This window comes from Ischnura elegans, chromosome X (assembly GCF_921293095.1).
Source record: "Ischnura elegans chromosome X, ioIscEleg1.1, whole genome shotgun sequence".
In the NCBI taxonomy this organism is placed as follows: domain Eukaryota; kingdom Metazoa; phylum Arthropoda; class Insecta; order Odonata; family Coenagrionidae; genus Ischnura; species Ischnura elegans.
The window spans coordinates 9561304-9588434 of NC_060259.1; the positions used below are offsets into that span (position 1 = coordinate 9561304).

Sequence of the window (27131 nt, forward strand, 5' to 3'; positions counted from 1 at the left end):
AAATCTAAAAGGAGATTGTAAGCTGCTTTGGTAACTTTAAATTTGGAATAGGAGGAGGAAGCTCCCATAAGAAAGAAGTAAATGCCAGAGAGGTTCCAATATTCAGGAAGAATCCCCAGAAGGTACCCTACCGTCACCTCCTGTTCTACCAGTAGGCTGTCAGTGGAAAATAAACTCTTGTTATACCGAAAAATATTATATTTTACTCATTTATCCTGAATATTTCCAATGGATTGAATTTGAATGTGTAGAAAATATCTTCTCAAAGAAATCTTGTAGATATCAGAAAAGCGGACATTCAGATATCTACAAAATAACTAGAAGATGTCTTGAAGATATTACAAGATATTTTCTAGACATTAGCTGAAGAAATTCTAGACATCTGAAAGATATTTTGTGCTATGTGGGAAGAAGTGCTTTTCTTTTTAAGTATTTCTTTGCGGTAATGCCTCTTGAGTTCTGATGGTAGAATTGCTCTAATAGTGCAAGCCTTACAATTCTGAATTTGTTAAGTTAATATAGTGTCTTCAGTATCATATTCATAAACATAATTCTTTTCGAATGCTCAAATATGGTGTTGTCCTTGTTATATCTTTATGTTTACAGCCACATTTATTTCAAACACGATACAATGCACATGTTACTTCCATTACTCCATCTCCGAGAGCGGGAGAAAACAAAAGAACAATCAACCAAACAGAAAACAAGCAATGCCAACCTTTGCGATATGACAGTCCTAGTTAGTAATAAATAAACTGGTGCAATTTGGTTGACTTCTAGAGAACTTGGGTCTTCGCCAGTGCTTGCATCAGAGGATGCACCATTTCTTTGCCTCAGAGCTCAGGACTCCTGAAACATTAGAGTTAGTTTGATACTGATTTTCATTGTATTTTCTTGCCATTTTGAAATTTTTTGTGCTATTTAACAGAGTGAAAAAAAAAATGCAACTCTAATTATAAGTTTTATTGAAAAGGATCACATATCACAATATTACATGAATCTTTTTTTGACACGTATATTTGTACTTTGTACTTTTGAGTTTGAATCTCAAATCATTCAACTATGTTATATAATGACAGTATTTTTATGTACTTAAAAAGTTATTTTTATTTGTCCAAAAACATAAAAAAGCTCATTTATCCATACATATCTAGTAGGGATCTATTTTAAAATTATTTTTATCATATCGCCATAAAATGTTTTTTCACCAAACTTCCAAAAAAAACAGCTTTTGAGGCTGTATTATTTGAGCCCAATGAAAAAAAGTGAATAGTAGCAAGCACAAGCTTGGGTAGAATGTGAATCCCCTTGCTTCAGTCTCAAATCAAATAAATGAGTGAACAACAAAAGAAAATGTTTAAAGTTCCATATTTATTTCCAAAGAACTCTGTAAAGGCTCTCATATTGTAGCCATTTGTCAAATTCGAGGCATAAAGCTCAAGCTTGGGTTCAGTGCGAATCCAAGTGCAAGTTAAAATGTCATTTATGCTTAAGTTGAGCTGATACCAAAAGAATTTTAGTAACTTGCTTCTTAAAATATAATGGTACTCATTTTCTGAGGAACTGACAAAACATGCCTTTTGGGTGTGAAAAATTTACAACCATTAAAATGTTTTGAGACAGAAATCATACAAGATACAGGGTTTTATTGACTTTCAATATTTATATCTATGAACAATGGCAGCACTTACACATCAACAGCAGATAAATTTTTGAAATTTGCTTTCAAGAAATATTCGTGGTGGAATGGTATTTGAAGTGGAAACTGATTTTATCTGACGAGAGATTGGCCGTGATCATGGAGGAAGTGGATATGTAAATACAAATGGTGGTAAATGAAGGCACATGTCAAGAACATTTCATTCCCAATATCTTTTGTGAGTATTATTAATGGCATGAAATTAAATTAAAGCCAGGAATTTTATTATTTAGGAATAAAACGTATAACTGAGTATTTATTTGAGAAAAAAGTTTCATATCAATTCTTTCATTGACCACTGGATTACTTCCTTCTTCTTTGTCATAATCCCATTATCTCGTCTAGTACTCTATCAATGACTTATGGATCAATGGTGAATCAAGTAGCTACTTATGTATGAGTTTATTGTTTTCTTTTCTTGCCACTTTGTAAAATATATATTCTGATATACTACATAAATCAACAATATGAAGACTACTTGTCCCATTTGTGTTAAAACTGTTATGGATTCTGAGAAGGGTGTTGAATGTGACAGAGACTGTCAACATTGGTTTCACAGATCTTGTGAGAGTATGTCCTAGACTGAATATCAACGTATTAGCGCATATTCAAATTTTAAATAGTTCTGTTCTAGAATTGACTGCAAGAGCATACCTAGTGTACCCATCAACCTGCTTACTACTCAAATGGCTACTACGTTAGCTAAGTTTGATGATCTACTTGATAAGGTTGGCAATAGTGATGGGCACTGTGCAAATGAGTCAGTTCAAATGTGCAACTCAGCAGATTGAGCTGTGAGGCGAGGGAGTTATTTGTTGAGTCGTGACTCCCTCAGCAAATAACTCTCTCCGCTCACACTGTGCGCTGGAGTTCTGTGAGGCAAAGTCAGACTCCCGGCACTCACGACTCCCTCTGCGCACAATGTGCGTGTTGGAGTTGTGTGCGATAGGAGTTGGATTCCGTGCGCACACAACTCCCTCCGCACACATTTTCCATGTGAGGCTCATCGCACGCTTTGCGGGTTGAAGGGAGCACATGGCTTTTTTCGGCGGTAGACCACTGCTCACCTCTCCATGTCGCTTGAGAGATTCTCCTGATTCATTATCTGGGTTTTGCTCTAAAGAATCTCATATGACCCTTATCGTAATTCTCTCTCCTGCAACTTCCTTGCATCGTGAGAGAAAAAGGGTTGAAGATGCTCATGTAAAAGCTTTTGTCAACAGCAAATTTATGAAAATAATATGAGACGAAATGAAAATTTTTTCTAATAAAAACAACTGAGATAATTTGAGGAAAAGAATTAAGAATTTTTAAAATGATCATGTAGATTCAGATTGAATATTTTGGTGCAACAGAATTTTTAAAATTGTAGTCATATCAAAGCACAGGAGTCGGGATATATTGTCCGTCTTCCATGAAAGATGTAATGTAAGAAATGGTTCCTAAGTTATATCACCTGACAGGCATTGTGATTACGCGGCATGTGATTGATTTAAAATAAATATTTCACATTGTGATCTAGGAAATTTTTCATTTTGAAAGTTCGTTCAGAAATCTCCCCCTATCCACCCTCCACTCTCTTTCTTCCACTACCAGCTTGCCCCTTCCCCACAACCCAGAAATGCTTTGCTGAGTCGTACTGTGCAAGCAACTCTCTGGGGTGTGCTGTGAGAGGTGAGGCAGCTCAACAAAAAGAGTCGTTAATGCCATCACTGGTTGGCAAAACTGATGAAATCTCTAGAGATGTTGCGGAAATGTCTTAAATTACCACTATTACGACCAGCTTGTCTGCTCTTGAGCCTCATGTTTCCACCATTGAGGATAGGATTGATTCTGTAGTGAAAACCATTGAGGAGGTCAAGATGGAAATTGGATCTTCTAAAATTGAGGGCACTATTGCTGAATTAAACGAGCATACTTACCGCTTTAATAATGTTATGATCTCTAACTTGGTAGAATCAACTGACAAGGACATCTCAATTAAAAAAGAATGTGACATGAAGCTTGTTAACAAACTATTTTTGCCCCTTTTTCCTACTTTTGCATCCAATGCAATCAAAGCCTTCAATGTTAGCCCAAAAACTTTCAGACAAGCCTGGGCCCCTTGAAGTTGTCTTGGAGGATACATCCAATGTCTCTGCCAGTGTTAATGACTTTTCTTCTAAATCGGCTGCTCTTTTGATCCCTTATTCTCTTCTGTAAGAGTGTTTGCGGAAAAGACTCCAATAGAGAATACAGTAGACCCTCGTTATTACAAAGTTCACGGGACCGAAAAACCGGAAGTTCGTAATAACGAAGTTCGTAAAAATGTTTCTTTTGGGAACCATTGAAAGAAATAAAAAACACTTAGTCAAATTTTCTTGTGTCTTCAATCTCCCGCATTTATAATCTTCAGAGTCAAATGTATAATATGCACGATTAAGTTATATGCAAGTCCTCGATATGCGAAAAAGATGCTTTGCGAGACCTTGCTCGTTAGTTGATAACCCTATACAAGGCATCGAGGAGAATGGTTATCCTGTGGAATGCAACACTGCATCACAATCTTGCATTAATTAAGGCTGGGGGGGGGGGGTTTAGGTGCAACTAATACCGGGGTGTGTGGGGGTATGGAATACCCACCAGGATAAGCGGTAGGTGTGAGATTAATAAATAGCGGAATTTTAAGATAAATTATTCCAAATGGTGAGTTCCACAGCATTCTGAGGGATATTTTATTAATCCTTACACAATTCTATTAGTAATATCAATCCAATTAGTTAAATGGATTAAACTTCAAAATTTCTCCGAGCTCCTCAGGGCTCCCATCTCAGCCCACTTCTCTTCATAGTTGGCATTGCCACCAAACTGTCTTCTCACTACCTCCTATTTGCCTATGATATGAAGATATTTGGTAGAATCCACACAGTTGATGAAGAGGTGAATCTTAAGCATTCACTCATGCTCGTAGGTGTATGCTGCATAAGGAATGCCATGGAGCTTAATGTATCCAAGTGTGAAGTTGATTTTTTTGAACGGGGTCACAAAATCCTCCTGTTTGACTATCAACTCGACTATGTTTTGCTGAAGAGAGTCAACTTGGTCAAGGACCTGGGCGCGGTCATGAATTTTGTTCTCAGTCCATTTGAGCATATTGATAACATTATGGCCTGGGCTAACTCATTACTGAGATTTATTTTTAGATTGTCTAAAGGCCTCAACTCACCATACTTGTTAGTATGCCTCTACAAATCTCTGGTACACCCTCTGCTCGAGCATGGATCAGTCATATGGTCTCCATATCAGATTTGCCATATTCATCAACTGCGAAATCTGAAGAACAGATTCATTAGATTACTTGGACCCAGGATGGAATTTACCTATCAAACCACTCCAGTTAATGAGACTGCTGCTCGGTTTGGACTCCTTCCACTCCAATTAAGATGTCAATGCACCAACCGGAATTCCTTTTCAAACTGGTAAATGGTTTTCTCAACTGTCCTTCCATCCTGGGTAATATCGATTCATGCTCTCCAAGGGGAACATGCTGAAAGTCCACTCAAATGGTTAAATGACATATATCTTCATTTTTTGTACATAACTTGATGCTTTTCCATGTAATTTAACTCTTTCCTGAAATTATTATTACAGTTATTAATTGTTAATACTGTTAAGCTTTGTATTACTGCTGTTGACTTGTTTAGTTATTGTGTTGTGTAGTCATTTGTTATCACTGTCACTCCTCTTTATGTTACTCATTTAAGCCGGGATTATTTTTTCTAGTTGTTTATCTTTGCTTCTACTTATTTATATCGAATTATTGTACTGTCATTCATGCCATCTTGATATGTCTGTTTTTATATTGTAAATGGTGCTATCAGTTAACTGACAGCACCATTTACAATATAAAATTCCTCTCCTTATTTATCAATTGATTCAATTAATTGATAAATAAGGAGATGAGTGAGAAAAGGTTATAATTTATCCCCCACAACTACCTATTTGCTCATTAAGAAAGGTATCAATGAAATCAAAGAGAAAGTGCCTGAAGTGAAAATCCACAGTAAAAAATTTAGCATGCTGAGATTTGTGGATGAAATAGCAGCCATAGCAGAGACAATGAGAGGCACGAAGAAAAGTTTATTAATAATGGAAAACGTTAAGACCAGGTAAAACTGAAAATCGATAAAAAAAACGGAAGTATTAGAATGCTGCAGAAGAGAAGTGGAGCCCAACTTGAAATTACCCAGATAGCACAAAGTAAGAGAGTTATCCATTTCTTATGGCTTTCTTACAGATAAAATTGATAAGCAGCTTATCGTAATCTAAGGGGCTTATACAAGGGCTTGTATAAGGCAAGGGTAAGATTTAGGGAAGAATAGGTAAGGATTGCCGTCAAATATCCTTAGACAACGTAAGTCGCTTCTGTTGGATCGCCAAAGGTGGCTGAACAGCATACTACACATGCTACGCTGCTCGTCTGGACATGAATTTAAAGCCTAATGGTGAAAGTCAGCGAGTCTTTATAAGAGCTTAACAACTTATAACAGATTTTCTTGTAAATAGAAAAAAATTAAGAACTGCAAGCGACTGGCTGGTGAAGATACAAAGCATAATAAAAGTACTTTATCCTTGTGGGCGAAAGAAAAAAAAAGAACTACGGGAAGAGCCGATCGTATGACCTACGCATCCATTTACGCTATGCATCTTTAAGCGAACTACTACCCCAAGGCAACTGATAATTGTGAGTGACATAGTTACCACTTCAAAATCCATTTATGTGGATAAGCTTGGCTGGTAGGTGCATGAAAAACTGGAATTATTCAAGGTCCACACAATATAACATTCGTGAATTTTAATTTATGGTGTGATAACCCAATGAATACTATGTATATACTAGAGATTCCTTCTGGCATTTTCATATTATTATGTGTCGCTATTCTTGTGAAATGATGTGTTTTTCCTACGGCCGTCGTTTCGCCATTAGTTTATAAATGTGAATGATTTTCAAATTATGGCTGTATGATGTTATTTCTACTCGTATTGTAGAAGTGCCAATAATGGAATTCTTATGCATAAATCCCTTAATTAATACTCTAAAACTATGGAATAAAAACATCTACGGAAGTGCTAAAGGTTTGGCATCCATCCATAAGAAACCCATAACAAGCTTATTTGATAAGCACCTTCCTTTCACCTCATCTCAATGACTTATATAAGTTACTGACATATGACATTCTATAATGTGCTGGCTGGGTAGATGACTATAAACTTGAGGAGTTGAAGGAATTCTACAACTTAGGTGGCTGAGTGACCAGAGATGGGCAATGCAAGAAGGAAACAGTAGAATAGCTTTTCTATTAGTCTAGTAACATGAGTAGTGCAAGCAAAGTGGGCATTCATCAAAAAGAGGGGTTACCGTACAATAGAGAATATAAGCGTTCCATTAGGGAAGCAATCCACAAGGTCTTACATTTGGAGTGGGCTACTCTATGGTCATGAGGCATGGACAATTCCAGCAGTGGGGAAATCAAGGTTGGAAGCTCTAAAAAGGTGCTAAGGTAGATTGAAATCGATGAAATGATACATTGTGTGAATAATGCGGAAGTGCTAGGAAAAGTTGGGAGAGGACTTCAGAGAACCTTGGGTAGGTACGATTTAATTGGCCACATATTGCGACACGATGATCAAATGAAAGTCATCGTTGAAGGACAGGTGGAAGGGAAGGACGGCTACTGTAGGTAATCTACGAGATACATATGGTGCAGGTAATAAAGTATGTGAAGAAGAATTATATAGGCGTTGAAAGATTAACTGACAGGTAATAAGTGGTGAGCTCCATCATACCAATCTTGGGATTGATGACTGTTGATGGTTTTTAATAAATAATGTAAAAAAATACTGCATTACTGGTAGAATAGGAAGCGCTTCGATGAGAAGCGGTAGGCGATGGTCAGCTTTAACACTGTGTTGGCAGTTCATTTCTTATTTTCTTCTTATAATCTTGTCAACCTTTCTCCTACTAATCAAATTTCAAGAGTTATTTTCCTCAGCCGAAATGTAATCTAGACGACAATATTGAATCACCGATTACTATCACCATTGGAATTCGTCGTGCCTATATTCTCGTCATCCGACATGTTTTCGTGCAATTTTGATGGTGATGTATTTACGCATCGTACCTTTAACCACGCAAAAACGCACCATGGACCCATAGGCTTTGCTTTCCTTAAGGATACAATTCTTATCGTGAGAGACACGTTAATTCCTCATTTGCAATTTATGAACAACATTGCATCCAATTGTATCACATTGTTGCGCGTTTAAGCTTCACATGCGCATCTTGTTTCGACTTTGTCTCGCCAATATGGCGCTACCAGCGGATAGCTGTAGTCAATTGTTATATTTGATTTCTGAAAACTTCTATCAAAGCTCAGAGATAACGTTTTTTGGTTTAGCTCGACCCATTTGGAAATTTGTTGAGAATTGATAAACCGTCTTAAAATGGCAGAAGGGGAAGAGATGCCTTGTGACTTGGTCATTCATACAGGAAATATTCTGAATATGAATGAGGTGAAGATGAAGGCTGGACAAAATACCACTCAAGAGGTGGGATTTCTTTTTACGTGAGCAGTAATGACGTTAGCTGATTCGCGGACGAAGTATTGATCATAAATAAGTTATTTCAAATTGTTATACATTTTTCTCTTTTATTTGCTATCGTTGTTATTGTTAAATGTCATTTTAAATTGCAGCTGTTAGAGAGCTTGAAATATGTGATTAATGGCTTCACGGATTCGTCTGTAGAATTAGATAATGGGGAGCTTGTGGTGAGTAAGATCTTTCCTTATTTATCCTCGATGAATTAAATCCATATTTGCATGCAGCTATTATAATTTTCGCCACGAGTTTCTAGGTATGGTTCCAATTTCAGATCAACAAGGTTGGTGACTACAAATCACTGAAGTTGGACTCTCACGAAGATAGGAGGGATGTAAAAGTGAGCGTTAAAATATTTATTCGGCAATATAATGGGGAGACAATTAGAAGAGCGTTGGATCAAGGTATGGGTAACAATTTTCATAATTTTTATGGAAGGATTATTGCGTGAATATATCTGTTACAAAACTTTTGTGTGAAGTGATTTCTATCCCAATGAAGTCAAGGTTGCATTTTACCCTCTGGTGAATTTAATTGATAGATTTTAAGGTCATATATTGACATTAAGGGAGCTCATATTTCACTCATTAAGTCGGTTCTGACATTCGTACTTCAATTACACCTTGGTGTCGTTGACGAATAGTACTGCCCGTGCGATCCTCATATGCGCGGTACTCAGTCATCCGAAAATTCAATACCAGGAGCATATGCATGTCAGTATGCTCAATAATTGACCAGGGTCAGTGTATGCAAATTGTCTTTTCGAAAGTGATGTATGCATATAAAATTATATTTATTCATGAATTGGATCATTGTTGGATTTAGTAGTAATATTGAATTTGCTTTAAAAAAGTGAATGCTAAGTTTCTGTTTGGGGTGTCCTAACGGTGCTGTCGGTTGGTATTCCTGAAGGTCTACCCTCTGCTGCTTTTTGCTGCATTTTCATTATTTCAATAATTTTTCTTTTGTGGTGTTTCATTGAATTTAATTTTGAATACTGTACTTACATGCTCAAGTTTTAATTTTCAGTTGTTATGGAAGTTAAAATATGGATTAGCGTAAAATTTGAGATAGTTGAGTTCCAGTCCTTAATTAGGTATGCAAGGAAACAGCATCTATATTTTCTTGCATAAAATTTCAATCTCTGAAATATTTTATGAGAAGATATTTCCCTTTCATGAATGAAATAGCTCGAAAAATGTCTAGCATTCCTGCCAAAACCCAGTTGATATTCTGTTTTTCAATGCTAACTTGAATAGGGTGGTTTCCTATTATTTTTTTAATACCTAAATCGAAAGATTATTACTCCTGGAGTACGTATTTTACGCTTTTAGATTTTTAAATGACGATATCTATTTTTCGCGATTAAATGAAAAGTGAAAATTTTCAAGCGCGCGAAAACGCGACACGTAAGTATGAATGTCGGGAAATCTCTCCGTGTGACGTATTTCTGGTTCCCGCTGCCGCCTTGTGAGGTGACCTTGAGGCGAGTTGAGCGCTGATACGATGCAGGCTGCTAGCAGGTAGCCGAGTACCCTGCTGGTTGGTAGCGCTTGGCTTAAATAAGGATTATTAATACCTTATCAAATGAAGAAAACTTTCCGACCTTAGCCAGTTTTAATAGGTGATTATTAAGACATGTTTCCCTGAGCTCTGCGCCTCATGCATGCATTGGTAACCTCAGACGATGTAAAACTCCTATCTTCTCATATAGAAACTAGGTCCCTGTGACGTCGCGTGGAGTGGCATCGCATGGGCGCCAATCTGGCCCTTTTCAAATGAGGATAAAAATGGACCATTGCCATTCGTATAAACTGGTATTTCTAAAACGAAATAATTTGTATATTATGAATACAGTAATGGTGGGTAATAAATCGCAATCAATGACTTTCGTTTTCTTTGATGAAGGAAACTACCCTATTAAGATTGGTATAGAATCCATCATCCAGCTGGAATGAAACTCGGCAGGATGAATCCAGCATAAATCAAGGCTGGAATCCAACTTCCGTACTCTGTGGGTTCATATCAAACTAATTTTACAGTTCAAATCTGCTGGAAAGCTCTTGTTGAAGACACTATCATGTCAGCAAATGAGGTAAATTGTTTCAAGCAAAATTCAGTTCAGTGCCAGAGTCTTACCTCCTAAAACCAATAGCAATATCTTAAATATCCATCCAGATGTCCTCAACAATCAGTGTGTCAAAAGTGAACCGCAAATCTCCCTCGAACCTCATATCCCACCTCCAGCGAATCATAATCAGTTCTTCTTCTCACATGTCTCATCGTCCTCAGTTTTTAGCGCGTGCAAAAAAATCACCTCCAATGCCAAAGGACATGATAAAATTCCCATTTCTTGCATTAAGAAGGCTCTACCTGTCATTTTGCCCTCGCTCCTAAATATAATAGATGCCTCACTTCTAACGGCACGCTATCCTGCGACCTGGAAGCACTCCCTTATACACCCAATTGCTAAACGCCAGGTGACGATCTTAGTATTATTCGATTTCACCAAGGCTTTCGACTCCGTTTGCCATGAATTGCTCCTCCGCAAGCTGAGTACCCTAAATTTCTCAAAGAGTGCTGTTGACTGGTTTAGATCTTACCTCAGCGGTCGCACTCAAGCAGTGGTGGTCAGTAGTAACCTACAGTCAAACTGGATCCCTAATCCCGTGGGGATGGTACAAGGCTCAGTTCTTAGCCCACTTCTTTTTTCTCTCTTTATAAACGACCTCCCTGATGTCCTCATGCATTGTGACTACCACCTTTACGCCGACGATTTTCAAATTTATCGTCATTCATCGCCGTCCAATATTATTAATTCAATCGCACTTATCAATGAGGACATCGAGAGAATTAACAGTTGGGTGCAGGCCAATCATTTGGTTCTCAATGACAAGAAAACAACAGCAATAATTATAGGGAGCAATTATTTCTTTTCCCAATTAGACCATGAAAATCTGCCAAAAATAAGACTCGGTAGCCACAATATACCTTATGAGGAAACGGTAAAAAACCTTGGAGTCATATTCGATCGAACCTTTAGCTGGAAGCCTCAAACAAATTATACGAGGCGTAAAATTTTGGGATCACTGCATCAACTTGTCAGAGCCAGAGAAATACTTACACCCGACATACGAATTTCATTAGTTAAAACACTAGTCTTCCCTCACTTGGATTATTGTACAGCCTTATTCACTAACCAAGACAACGCAAACAATAATAGACTCCAATTGGCCAAGAATTCAGCTGTAAGGTTTATTTACGATTTAAAAAAATGGGACCATATTAGTAACTATTACAACCGCCTTAACTGGCTTAAGTATAAAGAGTGTCGCACCCTTCACATAATAACTCTAGCCTTTAGTGTCTTAACGACCGGTTGCCCGCCATACTTGTACGAGAAATTCGTTAGAAAATCTGAGGTTCATAATATACCTACCCGTAATCATAACATTGACCTCCATATTCCAAGACATCACACGCCTCATATGAACAAATCATTCATAGTAACCGCCTCACGAATATGGAACTCTCTCCCAGCCCAAATAAGAAGCAGTACAAATATCAATAGGTTTAAACACAGCACATATAGGTTTCTGAAGAATGCCTCCTTATCCCCAAGTTAAATTTCTTTTGTTTATATTCACTTTCTTATGTTCATATTTCTTGTTTATATTCACTTTCTTATGTTCATATTTTTTTGTTTATATTCACTTTCTTGTGTTCATATTTCTTGTTATTATTCACTTTCTTATGTTCATATCTCTTGTTCATATTTCTTTTTTTTGTCACCTTAAATTTTGTAATTAGTGTTATATCTAAGTGCGATTATTTATTTTTTTTTGTTGAACATATTGTATTGTTTTTTTTCATGCACTAGGCGATATGCACTGTTCACATTTGACTGTATGTATATGTATATATATTTATTTACTTTTTTCTTTTATTTATCTATCTCAATGTGAAATGTAGAAATGTACTTATATTTTCTCATGGGCCCCAGTGCCTACGAAAATAAACGATATTATTATTATTATTATTAGTTATAGTCCCCCCCCCAAATTTTGAGGCTTCAGTTTTGTGAAAAGTTAAAAGAAATGTGTTTGAATATTGTCCCCCCCTTTACTTTTACCTTGGGCAGTCATATGCATATGAATTTCTGAAACTAGCCGGAGCCACCAAAACAAGACCTTTCTTCGAATCACCCAAAACAAAGGATTCTTGGGCATTTTCAGAAAATAAGGGGGGACTATATTCAGACACGTACGGTACTGCAGTCCAGCCGGTGAGATTTGTTCGATGGAAATTCAAGATGAGGGGAGGAGAACCTTGCGCCAGCACGGTTTGCAGCCATGTTGTCACATGCATATGAAGTTCTGAAACTAATTTGGGTCCTTCATGCTCGTCGTCCCTTCTGACTCTTTTCTTCATGGAACCCTTTTGTTTACAAGTGAGGTGGGCGTTTCCCTTTCTTACCTGGCAGCCTTTCCCCCTACCCCGAACTCTCGACCCTTCTAAAAGTCATCGGAAAACTCTCGGCGGCCGGACTGTAGTTTGAAATCAGTTTTTCTCTTTGGGGCATACATTAATTTCCTTTCTAATGTAATTCAATATCCTATTAAGGTGGGTTGAATTATTTAGTTAAAATGGAATTGGGTGGAAATTAGTCTCATTTATGTGTACTTAGAGAGTATTCAGGTGTAATAAATGTGTTTTGTATTCCAGGATTCCAGGCTTTGAACACACCAATTATTGAGTCTGTAGTATTAGCTCTTCCAGCTGATAACCCTATTCCAGTGCCAGACTTGCATGAAGTGTGGAAAGTAATGGAAGAGTTTGTAAATGAAAAAAAAGTAATTAGTATTGGTGTTAGTGATATTGAAACAGATGCTTTCATTGAGCTGTATAATTGGACTAAGGTAAGTCTGTATAAAATTACTGCTCGGTCATTCCACCTCAATGCAACTGGAAATGATCCTTAAAGATCTTAAATTTTGATCCAAATTCAGGTGTGGATGAATGTACCCATATGAACACTCTGATCAGCCATTGCATGGGAAAAAATATGTGTCATGTATGCACATTTAATTTTTTCGAGTTTAAACATATTGCTTTCTACATATGCTCATAATTTATGATGTCGACAGTCACACGAGTATTGATATGTTACAGGTCTACTGGTTAAGTCAAAGATCAGTTAATTTTGAGTGTCATTAACTTATTCCCAAATCATAGCTAGTACGTGCTGAATAATAAATGATAATGGTAATGTATTCATATTATCATAACATTATCATAGTATCATAATATTATCATAACAGTATGATATTAATAACAACAATTTAATATTAACCCTTTCGCTACTAATGACGAAAGTATGTGGCAGGATGTTTCTTGACCCAGGAGATGAAAGCAGCAACTTTTTTTCAGAGATTTTTCTATTCAGGAGAACGAAGGCCGAAAATATACGTTTCCTTACTCTCCCCCTTTTATGACGGACGCGGGTTTGCAAAGTCTTAGTGTCTGAACTAGAGATGTGCGAATAGTATCCGCGAATACTCGAATACCTCGAATACTAGAAAGTATTCGATATTCGAGATCTCGAATAGTTATGCCAAAGATACCGTCTCGAATACCTCGAATACTTTGAATTTCGCGTCATACACTGTCGCTCGCACGTCGTTGACTCGGTAGTTGGTAGTTGACTCGGAAAAATGAAGAGAACTCTAGTCGCTTAGTGCATGCAGCACCGTTTTAGGCAAGCTGACGAACTACATAAAATTCGAGGGTTAGAGCGGTTAGAGCAGTGAAAAGAGTTCAACGTGGGGAGCTGAAATTGATCGGGTGAAAAAAATCCGAAAATCCCAGGTGTCCCCGATCAGGAGAACCTCAATGCCGTGGGATAGCAACATCGGCGCATTTCCCACGATCCACTATCCCCCTCCATTCAGCATTCACCCCACCCAATCTGACGATTTCCTCTTCTCCGAAATCAAACAAAAGGTCCCAGCTCGTGCAGGGATCGTATTACGAAGACCTTAGCTTCGAAAAAATATCAAGTTACCGGAAAATAATAGAATTGCGTTTCACCCTTCACTCCTTTTCCCCCACTGACCATTTTCCCGCATCCATCTTTTGATAAAAATGAGACGAGGTGTTTACCATGTGCACTTTTGAATCTTCCCCAGGAGATGAAACTACCATACGGAGAAACTCAGTGCCGTGGGATAGTGACATTGGCGGATTTCCCACGATCTGCAATCCCCCTCCATTCAGCGTTCGCCCCACCCCCTCCGACGATTTCCTCTTCTCCGAAATCAAACAAAAGGTCCCAGCTGCGCAGAGATCGTATTACGAAGATCTTAGCTTCGAAAAAAATATCAAATTACACGAGAACAATAAAAACGTGTCTCACGCCCTCCCCCCTCTACTCACCCACTGGCCTTTTTTTGCTTACCTGCTTCGAAGTTCCCCATTTCTGGAGGTCAACTGCTGCATGAGTCATCTACTAGCCCAACAGTTGTCTAACAATGACTTTCGGCAATTGATATTACACTTTTACTGGATTGAAATATTAGTAAGGTTCGCGTTATTTAAAAAAGAATAAGACCAAACATGACATATTTCTGAGTTTATTTAAGCATTTTACGCAGGAAAATAAATGCCGGAAAGACAAAGAAATATGACAGAGGCATAGCATTTTGGCGTAATACTCAAATAGGGTGGTTTCCTATTATTATTTTATTGCCTAAATCTAAAGATTATTACTCCTGGAGTACGTATTTAACGCTTTTAGATTTTTATTAGACGATATCTATTTTGGCGATTAAATGAAATGTGAAAAATTTCAAGCGCGCGAAAACGCGACGGGTAAGTATGAATGCCGGGAAAAACTCCGCGTGACGTTGTTCTGCTTCCGTTGCCGCGAGTGAGGTGACCTTGGGGTGAGGTCCTGGGCGCTGATACGACGCAGGATGCTAGCAGGTAGCTGAGTACCATGCTAGCTGGTGCAGTTGGCTTAAATAAGGATTATTAATACCTCATCAAACGAAGGAAACTTTCCGACCTTAGGCAGTGTTAACAGGTGATTATTAAGACCATGTTTCCCTGAGCTCTGTGCCTCATGCATGCATTGCTAATCTCAGATGGTGTAAAACTCTTATCTACTCATATAGAAACTAGGTCACTGTGACGTCACGTGGAGTGGCATCGCATGGGCGCCAATCTGGCCTTTTTCAAATGAGGATAAAATTGACAATTGCCATTCCTATAAACCGGTATTTCTAAAACCAAATAATTTGTATATTATTAATACACTAATGGTGGGTACCGAATCACAATCAATGCCTTTCGTTTTCTTTGATGAAGGAAACTACCCTATTGTTTACATAAAATTAAAATATTCCATCAATCAGCTAAATTCCTGTTTGAATCCTTTAAAGGAAATCACAATTACTCGCCAAAATCTTGGGTTTTCTGCTGCATAGGCGACCTAGTCAAACATTCCCGCAATCATCGTTTAGTATTCGAGGTATTCGAAATTCGAGGTATTCGAAAATCCGAGCAATGATTTGATATTCGAATTCGATATTCTAATTCGAGAAATCTGCTATTCGACCCATCCCTAGTCTGAACCTAAGAAAGTGGGACTTAGGCAGTACCCTCGAAATCCGGGAGCAGGTATCAGGACCCCTCGTCTTATATTACCCCTCTTTGTGGTAAGGAACCGGGGTCATTCAGTTGTTCACTCTGTCAGTTTTCAAAATAAATATCTGTTCCTTTCTCAAAAAATATAAACTAAGAATTGATTTCTTTGTCTATTGAGCAGCGTTTACAATTTTTAAAGGAAATTCTATGATAAATATTAACTTATATCTCGATTTTAGTATAAACATCAACATGGAAATAGTTGCTGCATTAAATGCATTAATATTGATGGTAGAGTTTCGTTCGCAATTTGACGATTCTCAGAATAAAACGAGGAATTCAATTCGATGTCTGTAATTTATGTGCAAGCAACAATAGGGTGGTTTCCTATTATTTTAATTGCTTAAATCGAAAGGTTATTACTCCTGGAGTATGTGTTTCATGCTTTTAGATTTTTAAATAATGATATCTATTTTTCACAATTAAATGAAAAATGAAAATTTCAAGGACGCGAAAATGCTACGGCTAAGTATGAATGCTGGGAAAATCCCGTGTGTTGTCATTCTGGTTCCAGCTGCCGCTGTGTGAGGCCACCTTGGTGCGAGGCTATGAGCGCCAATACGATGCAGGCTGCTAGCAGGTAGCAGAGTACCCTGCTAGTAGGTAGCGCTTGGCTTAAATAAGGATTATTAATACCCTATCAAACGAAGGAAATCTTCCGACCATAGGCAATTTTAATAGGTGATTATTAAGATTAGTTTCCCTGAGCTGTGTGCCTCATGCATGCATTGGTAATCTCAGACGATGTTAAACTCCTATCTACTCGTATAGAAACTAGGTCCCTGTGACGTCACATGGAGTGGCATCGCATGGGCACCAATCTGGCCTTTTTCAAATGAGGTTAAAATTGACCATTAACATTTGTCTAAACTGGGATTTCTAAGACCAAATAATTTGTATATTATGAATATCTACACTAATGGTGGTTTATGAATTGCAATCAATGCCTTTCGTTTTCTTTGATGAAGGAAACTATCCTATTATCTATATTTATAGCTAATTCATATAAACAAATCGTGATTGACCGTGAACCAATGCCACTGGTAGGGTTATAAACCCTGAAAGGAGGGAGCCCAACTACCCTTGGAGTCCGAGATAATGCAGAGTCCCCGATGGGATGGGTCGAAAAAGGTTGGGGCTGAGAGTGTGTGGTTATCCGCGTGACCTTTCTTAATGAATGTCCTGCAACCAGTGTTCAGAAATACCTACAACATCAGGCTGATGTTCTTTTGAGGATAATTCTAGAGCATTGATTTTGGAATGCACACATTGTATGTTCAAATGATAAATTTTGAAAGACCTATGTTTGGTAATATTTACGGAATACCCTCTACCTTGGACAGTACTTATGCTTTTTTCAATTCTCAATTCCTGTCACAACTCTATCATTCACATCCTCATTCAGATCCTTGTCACAAAGTAGATGATGATGCAGAAGTTGTTTCTTGGACCTCAACAGATATTCAACCATCAACTTTAGTGGGCATTTTGTTATAATCTTTCAGACATTGAATTGACAGTTCTGAGCTGAGATGATCTTTACTCTATTTGTTTAGGTGAAGGCCGTGTCTCATGTGTTGTACATGATCGATACACTTGATGTCAATAACTTTTACATGCTCATACTTAACACTTGGGCTTGTTAAGCTTGGAATTTATCTGTTTTGCCTCATTATTGATGCATGAATTTAGTGGAATATCGTATCTATGGGGTAAATTTCCCATTGTCCCATTGGTATCAACAAGTTTTGGGAATAGGCTATTCATACTGACAAGGGGAGACCACGTTCTTGCTCTGCCTTTTTCAATGCCGTATTTTTATGGCCTTCGGAATGATGAACAAATCTCTGAACTAGTAGTGTTTCCGTTGAATGGGCCTTAGTTTGGCTGTAATTAATTAATTTTCATTCGGTATTTTTCACAAGCCGTACATAATTCCAAAATTTCACACAATGCAGCAGATGGGTCAGGTGGGGTCGTGGTAGCGTATGTGATTCCCACCCACCAGGCCAGGGTTCGGGGTTTCATCATGGAAGTTTATTTTGTTGTCTTCATTGTGTTCATACGGCATCAAGGTTTTCATTAATTTTAATGCAGCTAGCATAGGCATCAGACAATTTTTTTATCATCATAATGGCATTTAGGTATTTAAGCAGTGCCATTTCAAACGCGGAGATCCAATTTTTCTTTTCTTATGCTGATCAACTTCCACATTAAAAATGAAAACCACTCTTGCGAGAGTACATGCCATTAAATGCCCGCAGTGAGCAACAATATGCGTACAGACATAATTTATAAGAACACAAAATGAAAATAAAACGCCGTATTTCTAGAACACTTGTGATTCACTTTACTCCAAAGGGAGTTTACTTACACAGTACCTATGTGCTTCAAGAACCTTTCCGTAATACAATTTCAATTAACAAATAGGATGAAATAAAATTTGATAACCCTGGAAGGGGCGCACTGGCGTATAAAATACGTCAATCTTCGAAAACCAAGGATTTCATCATTGTGCGTACATTCTGGGCTAGGATGCTCTCGTGTATTCCTACAATGTACTGCGTATATTGTAGGACTGTGTATATTGCGAGTTCTCAAAGTTCGGGGTATTGCATCATTTTTTTTGATCAGAAAGAGGAACCTGTCACCCGTGGCGTATAAATTACGCCCCGCGAGCGGCTGTGTACCACCGGTACCTTTATATCTGTATCAGCTATAAATGTACAAGATTGAACTAATTTCGGCAAATAAAGATTAATTTTAACTAAAATGGAGTGTTAATATATATGCACATCATCATCATCATCACTGGTCAACAATCCTAGGATTGGTTTGACGCAGCTGTCCACTCAGTTCTCCTATCAGCTAATCTTTTCACACCTACGTATTTCTTCTCTTTCACATCTCTCTTTACTTGTTCCATATATTTTGTTCGGGGTCTTCCTTTTCCATTCTTGCCTTCCACTTGTCCTTCGACGATTGTCTTCATCAGGCCATCATGTCTCAAGATGTGGCCTATAAGGTTGTTCCGTCTTCTTATTAAGGTTTTCATGAGGCTTCTCTTCTCTCCTACCCTTCTTAGGACTTCCTCGTTACTAACTCGGTCGATCCATTTGATTTTCATCATTCTTCTGTAGCACCATATTTCAAAGGCCTCCATCCCAGCTTTCTCCGCTGCGGTCATTGTCCATGCCTCACTTCCGTATAGGAGCATACTCCAGATGTAGGTTCTTATAAATTGTTTCTTTACTTCCATATTTAAGTTTCCCGCTGTAAGCAGGTCTCTCTTTTGGTGGAATGCTCTCTTCGCCTGGGCTATTCTGCTGATAATTTCTTTCTTGCTTCTCCCGTCACTAGCTATTTTGCTTCCCAAATAACAGAATTCATCCACCTCTATCAGTTTTTGCCTCCCTATTTTAATGTTGGTCTTGACTTCTTCTCTTCTGCTGCGTACTAAGATCTTGGTTTTCTTCGTGCTTATTTTCAGTTGATATCTACCCATTACCCTACCCATATTAATCAGAATATTTTTCAAATCCGTCTCTGTTTCTGCTAAAACGGCTATGTCATCGGCAAATCTTAGCATGCTAATTTTTTCTCCATGGATATTCACTCCCAATGCCTTTTCTTTGATTTCATTAATGGCTTTCTCAATGTAAACGTTGAAAATTACGGGTGACAATGTACAGCCTTGTCGCACTCCTTTCTTAATTCTTGCTTCTTCACAGCTGGGCCCTGATTTTATCATGGCTACTTGGTTTTTGTGTAATATATGCACATATCATGGGCAAAGTTTGCCATTCGCCCAGTCGTGTAAAAATAAGAGTCGCGCACGCTAGAGGGTTAAAAGCAGCAATCACGCCAAATGTGTCTTGTGCTCGCTGCTTCCCATAATATTCCGTAGCCCTTTCAATATAATAACAAGGGCCTACCAACAAATGTCATTTCTTCGAAAAAAAAGCCACTGTTATAGCCCCCCGTTGATCTTTCGGTCTGTTTTTTTTTAGGAGAGTAGCAAGTGTAGCCTTCATTTCTCCACGATTGAAATGGCACTGCTCAAATACGTAAACGCCATTATGATGATAAAAAAATGTTCCCATGTGTATGCTTGCTGCAATTAAAATTAATGAAACACTTGACGCCGTGTGATCACAATGAAGACAACAAAATAAACTGCCATGACGAAGCCTCGAACCCTGGCCCCCTGGATGGGAATCACGTACGCTACCACTACCCCACCTGACCCGTCTGCTGAGAGGAGCGATATTATGGAACTATTCGTGGCTTGTGAAAAGTACCGAATGAAAATTAATTAATTACAGCCAAACTAAGGCCCATTCAATGGAACCACTACTATCTCAGGGATGTGTTCACCATTCTGAAGGCCATAAAAAATACGGCGTTGAAAAAGGCATAGCAAGGTACGTGGTCTCCCCTTGTGAGTAGGACTTAATCATTCTTATTGAGAAAATCGTTTGTATTGGCCATGATGATAACATGGTCACTCCTTGTGAAATTTTCAGAACTTGCCATACAGGATTTCATAGTAACATCAATTTCAGTGTTTGGTTTCAACATACCACGTACTTCATAATCTTTACCAATGTAATTTATTCAAGGATCTTTTCAACTGCTTGGTGCAGTGATATTGCTGTTCTGCAGTGGAGGCAAGGGCTGAATTCATCTGCAACTCTAGGTCTCCATTTTTTCTTGTCTCTATTTCTAATTTTTTCATTTTAACACACAGTATGTGAATTCCAATAGCTAAAGTGTACAACCTAATAAAAGGTACAAAACTATTATATAAATTTACCCTACAGGAAGTACTTAGAAACTGGCAATGTAAACTGAATATATTGGATCCAGACAATTTACATAGCAATGGCTTCTAACCTACCAGGCATTGCACTTAAAAACAAAAAAAGAAAGTTAGCTTCCTTCTTGTCTTATGAATCACCTCCGTTCAAACTACCTATCACAAATACAATGTAAAAATAGAAAAATATACACCACTTACTGTAGAGTTATAAAGAATTTGGAAGCAAAATCATGTATACAGAATACCTCTAATTATGTTAGTCACTGGAATCTACCCATGCAGTTTCATAGAGAACGCCTATTTTTGCAGGAGTATCCATCAGCTTAACCCAGTTCACTTTATCAACTGCTTTTTCACAATATGCAAAGCAGGCATACACCATAGTTGGCTCGGCAAGTAAAAAGCCACATAAGTTTAGTGGGACTCCTGGGTGACTAAATACTTTTGAAAACGATGGTACCTCATTACTGATATTGCATCAAGAGTTGACTTTCCTTTTCTGAGCCCTAACTGATCTTCACTCAAATACTGTTTTGCCCTTGCCTGCTCTGTATGTTCAAAATCCTCAGTATCACTTTTGCTGCATGCGCTTTTGGGCTAATAGACCTATACATAATCTCCTCATTCTGGAGCTTTTTTCTGTTTTGGTAGGGGAATTAGAACTGTCTTCACTACGTCCTCTGGCCAACATCCTTCCTCATAGAATCTGCATATTAGTCTCCTCCTTCATAAAATAAGTAATAGGTTTTATATCCATGGTGATTTTTTTCAGCCTCTTATCTAGCTTTATTAGTGACAGAAACCAGCGCGTCATTCTTTCTGGCGTCTCATCTAGTTGGTCTCCTGTAACATCAGGAGTTCCCCAAGGCAGTGTTCTAGGACCATATCTATTTAATTTATACATTGACGACTTAGCCTCCCTTATTCCCACCTCGCAAGCCCACACGCTGTTTTACGCTGACGACTGCAAAGTTTTCAAAACTATCCACACTCCCTCTGACTGCCACGAACTGCAAAACGCTTTAAATACCATTTCACGCTGGTGTCTTACCTGGGAACTAAAGCTCAATGAGCATAAGTGCAATACCATGTCCATCAACCTAAAAAAATTCCCCCTTCATTTTAATTACACTTTAAACTCAATACCCGTGAATCGCAAGTCGTCAGTGAAGGATCTTGGCGTGCTAATTGATACAAAACTAAACTTCTCCGAGCACATAGAGACAGTTAAGTCTAAGGCCATGTCCCTTTTAGGCCTACTATACAGATACTCGGAAATTAAAGAACCACAAGCTCTACGTTGCTACTTTTCGACAATTGTCCTTCCTGTGATAACCCATTGCTCTCCTATTTGGGCGATTTCAGCTCAGTCAAATATCCTTGCCTTTAAATCTGTCACTAACTACTTCTCAAGTATAGTAAAATATAGAGTCCCTCACATGCGTAATATGCCTACCAACTCCCTTCTAACTTCTCTCTCCATTCACAATCTTCTTTTTCTACGCCTCAAAAGTGACCTTAAATTTATCTACAATATCCTCAACTCAACCACAGACTGTCCTGAACTCCTCTCTTTTCTTAATTTCCGAGTCCCCTCCCGCCCCACGCGCACCCACTCACTGCTCCACACACCACTTCCCAGATTATCACTCATTCAATGCTCACTTTTTTTCCGCCTCCCCTCACTTCTTAATTCCCTTCCCCCGAATGTTGATCCCTTTTCCCTATCCCCGAAAGTCTTTACTAAACTGGCTCTATCTTACCTCTCTGAACATCAATAACAACACTTCCCATTTCTTACCATTGCTGCAATTTTCCTTGGCTTAATATACTTGTATTCTTTAATTTCGAGGTTTTGATTCTCGTTATATTTTATGTACTTGATTCTCGGCATATTTTAGGTTGATGTGATTCCTGTAACATTACATGTATTTTGTTTCTTGTTATATATTATTTATAATCTTGATATTGCGCCACTGTAAATTGGCAATAATTGCTGTATGTGGGCTTTTGAAATAAATAAATAAAAAATAAATAAATATTTATTCGAAAAACCTTTTCTTGTCATCCCTCCCTAGATTCTTTAGAAGCTCACAAGGGAAATTGTCTATGCCCACCGCTTTCCTAGCCTTCATTTCAGGAAGGGGTCTCTCAATATCTGTGTCATTGATCCCCAGTCCTAGATTATCTTCTTCCTTGACACTTTTCTCCTATAAATTCAATCCTGTTCATGCTGTCATACAAAACCTCCACATATTCCTTCCATCTACTCTGAACCTTGTGTTTCTTGGCTAGCTTCCTTCTATCTGTAGCCTTCAGTTTGGATATGGCTTGCCCTCTTTTTCTGCCCATTAGCGAGTTAACTTTGGCATACAATGTGCTTAACTCTCCTATCTTTTGAAAGTTTTCCATTTCCTCGCACTATCTTTTCCACCAAGCGTCCCTTGCCGCCTTATTTTCATGCCATAATCAATTATTTATTTGCCTATACATCCTTCTCCCCTGCCGTGTCCACGTTATTCTACTGCCTTCACTCCTCCATTTCTTTTCTAATTATCTCTATTATCTACAGCTTCTTTATCCTTTTATTGTTAATGCAGCCAATCGACTTCTCAGCCCCTTTCACCATTAAAGATATATTATTATTCCATCCTTTCTCTTACAGGCTGTGTATCTTCCATCACCTGGATACTATTTTGTCCTAGTTTCTGGTATTTTCTCCTCATAGTGCCCTTCAGAGCTTCTAAATACCATTTCCTCACCTTTCTACTTCATAAGTCTTTTGAATCTTACATTTTATCTCATCAACTTTAGGTTGTGATCTGAATCCAGGTCCACTGCTGGAAAACTACACATTTTTTTCACTCTGTTCCTAAACTTCTTACCATGATGCAGTGTGATATCTCTCCATATCCCCTGTGCTCTTTCATGTGTTCCTCCGACCTTAATGGTGATTGAGCCATTTTTTGTCATGATTAATTTTTTCTCTTGCAAAATTCAGCTACTTTCTCTCCTTGGTTGTTCTTCATTCCTAATCCAAATTCTCCTTTTTCATTTCCATCACTCCCATTACTTCTAGATTTTTCTTACCCTGGATTTTCCCAATTATTTCCTCAAGCTGTTCATACACCTTATCGACTTCATCCTTTCTATGAATGCCAGTGAGCACAAAGACTTAAACCACCACAAGGTTGGTGGGCTGTGCCTCAATTTCTACCACCAGAATCCTTTCGCTTACCTGATCTATACCTTCCACTCTTTGAGCCATCTTGCCGTTTACTGCTAAAGCAACCTCTCATTTTCTTTCCTCCCTACCCCTATGCACATATAACCCTATACCCATAACTCCAGTAGTCCCCACCATCCTTTCACCTCACTTCCCACAATCATCATTCATTGTTGCTGTTCACCTCTTCGGAGATCTATGAAGCCTGCCCAGAGTTCATGATTCTTGAAGTTTATGGCATTGATTTTTTCAAAACCTCTTTTATTCGTTATTTATGGACTGCCTAATGTTGGATCCTTAGTTGATATTGAACATGCTTACTTGACATTTAGTCCTAATTTTAAAAGTACCTATATCTTACATGGTTCACATCTCTAGGGAGCCCAAACTGTGGCTGCCCTGTGTTCCTCCACTTTCCGTCTACCTGCTCTCATTGGTGGAAGACCTCCAAGCAGGGCACCACTACTTGGCAGTGGCTAGAATATGAACTGGTAGACTGCACCGCAGTCTGAACCTGGGAAGAGTAATTCAGCTCTGCAGCAAACCTGTTAATGATATGGGTTGATAAAGATGGGGTCATGTCTGTTTCCTGTTTAGAATATTGATGTTGCCTTTGAAATTTTGAAGTCCATACCTTTCTTTTAATTTAAGTTCTCTCCTCCATGGTGCTATAAAAATGGTTTTCTTTTGAACATATGAATTTGAATCATTGTATTTCATGGAAGCTTGATTGTAGTTTGTGAATTCGAAAACATTGAAAGTGTTTGAAGTATGTACTCAAGAATTTGATTTTTTGGCAGTAACATTTCTTTTTTTCATCAGGTGAAACCAGGAATTGTTCAAATCAACCTAGCTCACTGTTGTGTTGTACCTCCACCTCTCCAGGCTTTTACACGTGAGCACAGTATACAGTTGCTCACCCACAGTGATCCTACTGGTTAGTAATTACATTTCAAGTCATGCATCAGAAGTAGGGATGGGTTGGTTCAGTTCTGCAATTCTTGGTTCCACAGGTTTATGAGGTTACAACTACACTTGGAACTGAAGCTAGAAAGAATCCTTACAGAAATACTTTGTCCAAAAACCCAGTTTGTAAACTTTTCTTAAGCTTAATTTGCTCACCATTCCTGTAGTAGATAAATGTTGTGGAACTGATCACTTGTGTGATGGGTTAGTGTGTTATTCAAGGCAGTTTTCATAATATCTTATCAGAAATCAGTGATGGCTAATGAAAATAAAACAGTATTAATGGAACAGTTGATTAAAACTACAACCAAGAACCAGGACAAAGGAACGGACTAGAATTTGCATGGGGTGAAAAAGAGGAACCAACCCATTTTTAATCATAGTTTATGCTATTGTGGAATTAATTTGTTTTTTGCTTGTATCTACGTTTACCTAATGCATACCACTAATGCTCTGTTTAATCGAACTATCTTCATGTCAGATTTTATTATGTTTGTTTTTATATTCTTGGAGTGAAGTTTATGTCTTAGATGTCCTCTTCCTTTCTTTTCTTGAATGCCGGGTGGCCTGCTAATGATGCGCACTATGTGAAATCTATCTCATTTGATATTTTGATCGTTTGTGGAAGCGATGAATATAAGTAGGATTTAGATTGACACTTGAAGGAAAAAAAATCTTTCCACATGGAAAATCTTTTCCATGCCAAAACAATAGCCTCTCCTCGCCAACCTATCTGAATGACAAAACGATCTCCATTTTCACCATCTTGTATTTCAAATACATTTGGAGTGGTATATTTTACAGTAGACTCTTGTTAATACGGACAAAGTTCTTACGAAGTTCTCGTTTTACGTAGTAAATGTGGTCCCGACGAAAAGGCTAATCCAATCTAAAGTACAAGAAATGTTATTTTGAAATTACGAACCTCAGTCCCGGTCCCGGCGGTTATAAAATGAACTATATTATGAAGTGCCGCGAAGTTGCAGATACACTTCGCTACGTTATCATCATTGATCTACGTTTTAAGTTTTCCTCATGCACTGTGCTCATGAGCGTCAATTATGGCTCTTTCTTCAGTAGGAGATACTTCAGTATCCATTCAAAATCATATAATAAGCTTTATTCCTTCAATAATGGTGGCTCATCATTACTGATCGTAAATTGACCGTGTTATAAGTCCTCTTCTGGAGAACATTCAACTTTCAGAGATACGAGGATTCGAAAAATTCAAATTTGGTGCCTATGGTGTTGGCCAATGCGATGCGGTGTGGCGTAACGGAACTCTCACTTTGGGTACAGTCTTAACAAAATGTCAACTGAATTCGTTGTGAATTCAGGAACTGTTCAGCGTTTCGCCCGTTCTTCCTTGCCGTGGACAGCGAATTGTTCTCGGCTCCAACCGCGTCGCACGAGCAGCTAGATCAGTTCTTCACAATATTGAATTAAAGCTGCATTCAATTGAAGTGTTGCGTTCTGCAGGATAACAACACTTTCGATGTCTTGCATAGGTTTATCTAATTAGGAACAAGATCTCGGAAGGCATGTTGTTTGTATATCGAGAATTTACTGATATTTGTGCGTAATTTAATCACGAGTATCAAACGCACGACTATGACGCTATTCCGCAGCACGACTATATGTACGGGAGATAGTAGAGACAGGGAATTTTTGCGATATATGTTTTTTTGCGATGATTCCTGAAAGAAACGCTTTCAATTGAAGTGTTGCGTTCGTGTTAAGTGTTAAGTTCGTTATTACAAACCTCTGGTTTTCGGTTCCGCGAACTTCGTAATAACGAGAATTTACTGTATTTCAAATGCATTTGGAGCGGTATTTTGCATTTCAAATGCATTTAGGGTGGTACTTTGTATTTAAAATGCATTTGGAGTGGTATTTTGTATTTAAAGTACTTCTTGGCTTGTATTTTGCCCTGCCCTGTTTAGGAGTATACCACCAGTCGGTTGATAAGCGGTAGAGGGGTGTAAATAAGTGACCTCCACTGTCGATGTTTGGGATATGGGAACCGATTTATTGTTCTTCGAAATAAATTTTCAATCAACTAATTTTAATTA

The 27131-nt window shown here is 38.2% G+C and overlaps 1 protein-coding gene across 1 annotated transcript in view; it reads left to right on the top strand.

Moving 5' to 3' along the window:
* The first annotated feature begins 8047 nt into the window (after nt 1-8047).
* The window catches only part of LOC124170989 (glutamate--cysteine ligase regulatory subunit), a 30416-nt gene continuing 11332 nt past the window's right edge, over nt 8048-27131 (top strand). Inside the window, exons 1-5 of the mRNA XM_046550098.1 lie at nt 8048-8287; nt 8434-8508; nt 8613-8742; nt 13064-13257; nt 24916-25030. Of these exons, the coding sequence (XP_046406054.1) occupies nt 8183-8287; nt 8434-8508; nt 8613-8742; nt 13064-13257; nt 24916-25030 (619 nt within the window). The 5' untranslated portion in view covers nt 8048-8182. The remainder of the gene's footprint in view (nt 8288-8433; nt 8509-8612; nt 8743-13063; nt 13258-24915; nt 25031-27131) is intronic.